The sequence below is a fragment of the Pteropus medius genome, unplaced genomic scaffold (genome assembly GCF_902729225.1).
Source record: "Pteropus medius unplaced genomic scaffold, Ma_sr-lr_union100, whole genome shotgun sequence".
NCBI lineage: Eukaryota > Metazoa > Chordata > Mammalia > Chiroptera > Pteropodidae > Pteropus > Pteropus medius.
Genome location: NW_024347852.1, coordinates 289,498 through 291,100, shown reverse-complemented (window position 1 = coordinate 291,100; position 1,603 = coordinate 289,498). Strand labels below are relative to the sequence as shown.

The window sequence follows — 1,603 nt, the reverse complement described above, 5'->3', positions numbered from 1 at the left end:
GGGGGCGGGGCTGGAGCAGAGGAGGGGAGCCCCACCTGAGCTCCTGGCGGGAGACCAGCGTGGAGCCCTCCCTGCACCTCACGAAGGTCACCCAGATTAGTCACCACCCTTATAAACACCCATACCCCAAAGGCTCACTCGGTTCTTTTGATCGTCTTTATTTAAAATGCTTATTTTTTAAGTTCAATTCCTTCATTTAATTTTTGAAAGGGAAATAGCTTAGGTTTTTTTTCCTCCCTAATTATGAAAGTTATACTTGGTCGTTTAAAAACTTTTTTTTTTCGATGATAACGATGTAGGTTCGTCTGTTGGAAACAAATGTCCCAGTTTGGTGGGGATGCGGATGATGGAGGCAGGCTGTACGGGAAACTGTACCTTCTAGCCAATATTGCTGTGAACCTAAAACTGCCCTAAAAAGTCAAGTCAAATTTTTTTTTTTTCAAATATACAACTGGGCTCTTGGACATCTATAGTGTGGCGAGTCCAAAATTCTAATCACATGCTAGATTCTGAAGACTTAGTACCAAAAGGAAAAGATAAAATATCTTGATAATTTTTAGTTCGATTATCAATTTTGGATGTATCAGGCTCAATAGAATATGGTGTTCCGACTAATGTCACCTGTTTCTTTTTACCTTTTTAATGTGGCTACGAGAAGAGAAAAAAAACAGCATATGTCCTCGCAGTGTATTTCAGTCGGGCAGTGCTGGCGCAGAAAGATCCCTCCCCAAAAGTAAAAATCGCCAGCCATGTCGTCACTGAGAGGAAAGCCCTCCACGGAAAAGCTACTGTTGTCAAACAAATAATAATATTAACAACAGCGATGACAATTGTCCTCCTACTCGACTCCCAAGTCCGCTGCTGTCTTCGCTGTGGCTGCGAACAGCTACCCACTATTTTTCTAGTGTAAAGAGGTAGAGTGGGTTTTTCGAACGGTGGCGGACATTTAGTTTGCGTTTTATTTTTCTTTATTTTAACCACCGATGACGAGAAAACTTTTATACTGGCACCCTCACACCCTTTCAGAAGCAGCGTGGCCGGGTAGCCAAGTGGTGAAGGGAATAGTCTCTGAGGCCGAGAGGACCAGGGTTCAAGTTCTCACTCTGCCACTTCCCTCCCTCGCTGTGTCGTGAACCCCTCTGCCAATGTTTCTCCGCTTGTATAGCTTTGCCATTGTTATCTCGACTACAGAGTCCAAGCGTTATGGCCATTTCAGGCTTCCTCTAATTTTAAGGAGTTTCTTTTTTAAAGAGGAGGCAGCAGAGGCCCAGAGAGGGAGAGGGGCTGGCCCAAGGTCACACCGCAGTTGGCCGGGGTGGCGGGGGAAGCCCAGGTTTGCAGGGCTCTGGGGGAGCCGACGAGACCTCACGGGGCTGCTGCGGGGGTGGGGGGTTCCCCCTGAGTCACGCCCAGGCTGAGCGCGCCCGCTCGCTCCATTCCGCCCAGGCCCAGATGAAGGAGCTGTGGCGGGAGGTGGAGGAGTCGCGCAGCTCACGGGAGGAGATCTTTGCCCAGAACCGGGAGAGCGACAAGCGCCTCAAGGGGCTGGAGGCGGAGGTGCTGCGGCTGCAAGAGGTGAAGCCAGGATGGGCGGGGCCCTGGG

The 1,603-nt window shown here is 49.5% G+C and overlaps 1 protein-coding gene across 1 annotated transcript in view; it reads left to right on the top strand.

The window, feature by feature from the left end:
- Window positions 1-1,603, top strand: part of MYH14 (myosin heavy chain 14) — a 64,885-nt gene that overhangs the window by 53,325 nt on the left and 9,957 nt on the right. Inside the window, exon 34 of the mRNA XM_039878711.1 lies at window positions 1,414-1,575. Within this exon, the coding sequence (XP_039734645.1) occupies window positions 1,414-1,575 (162 nt within the window). The remainder of the gene's footprint in view (window positions 1-1,413; window positions 1,576-1,603) is intronic.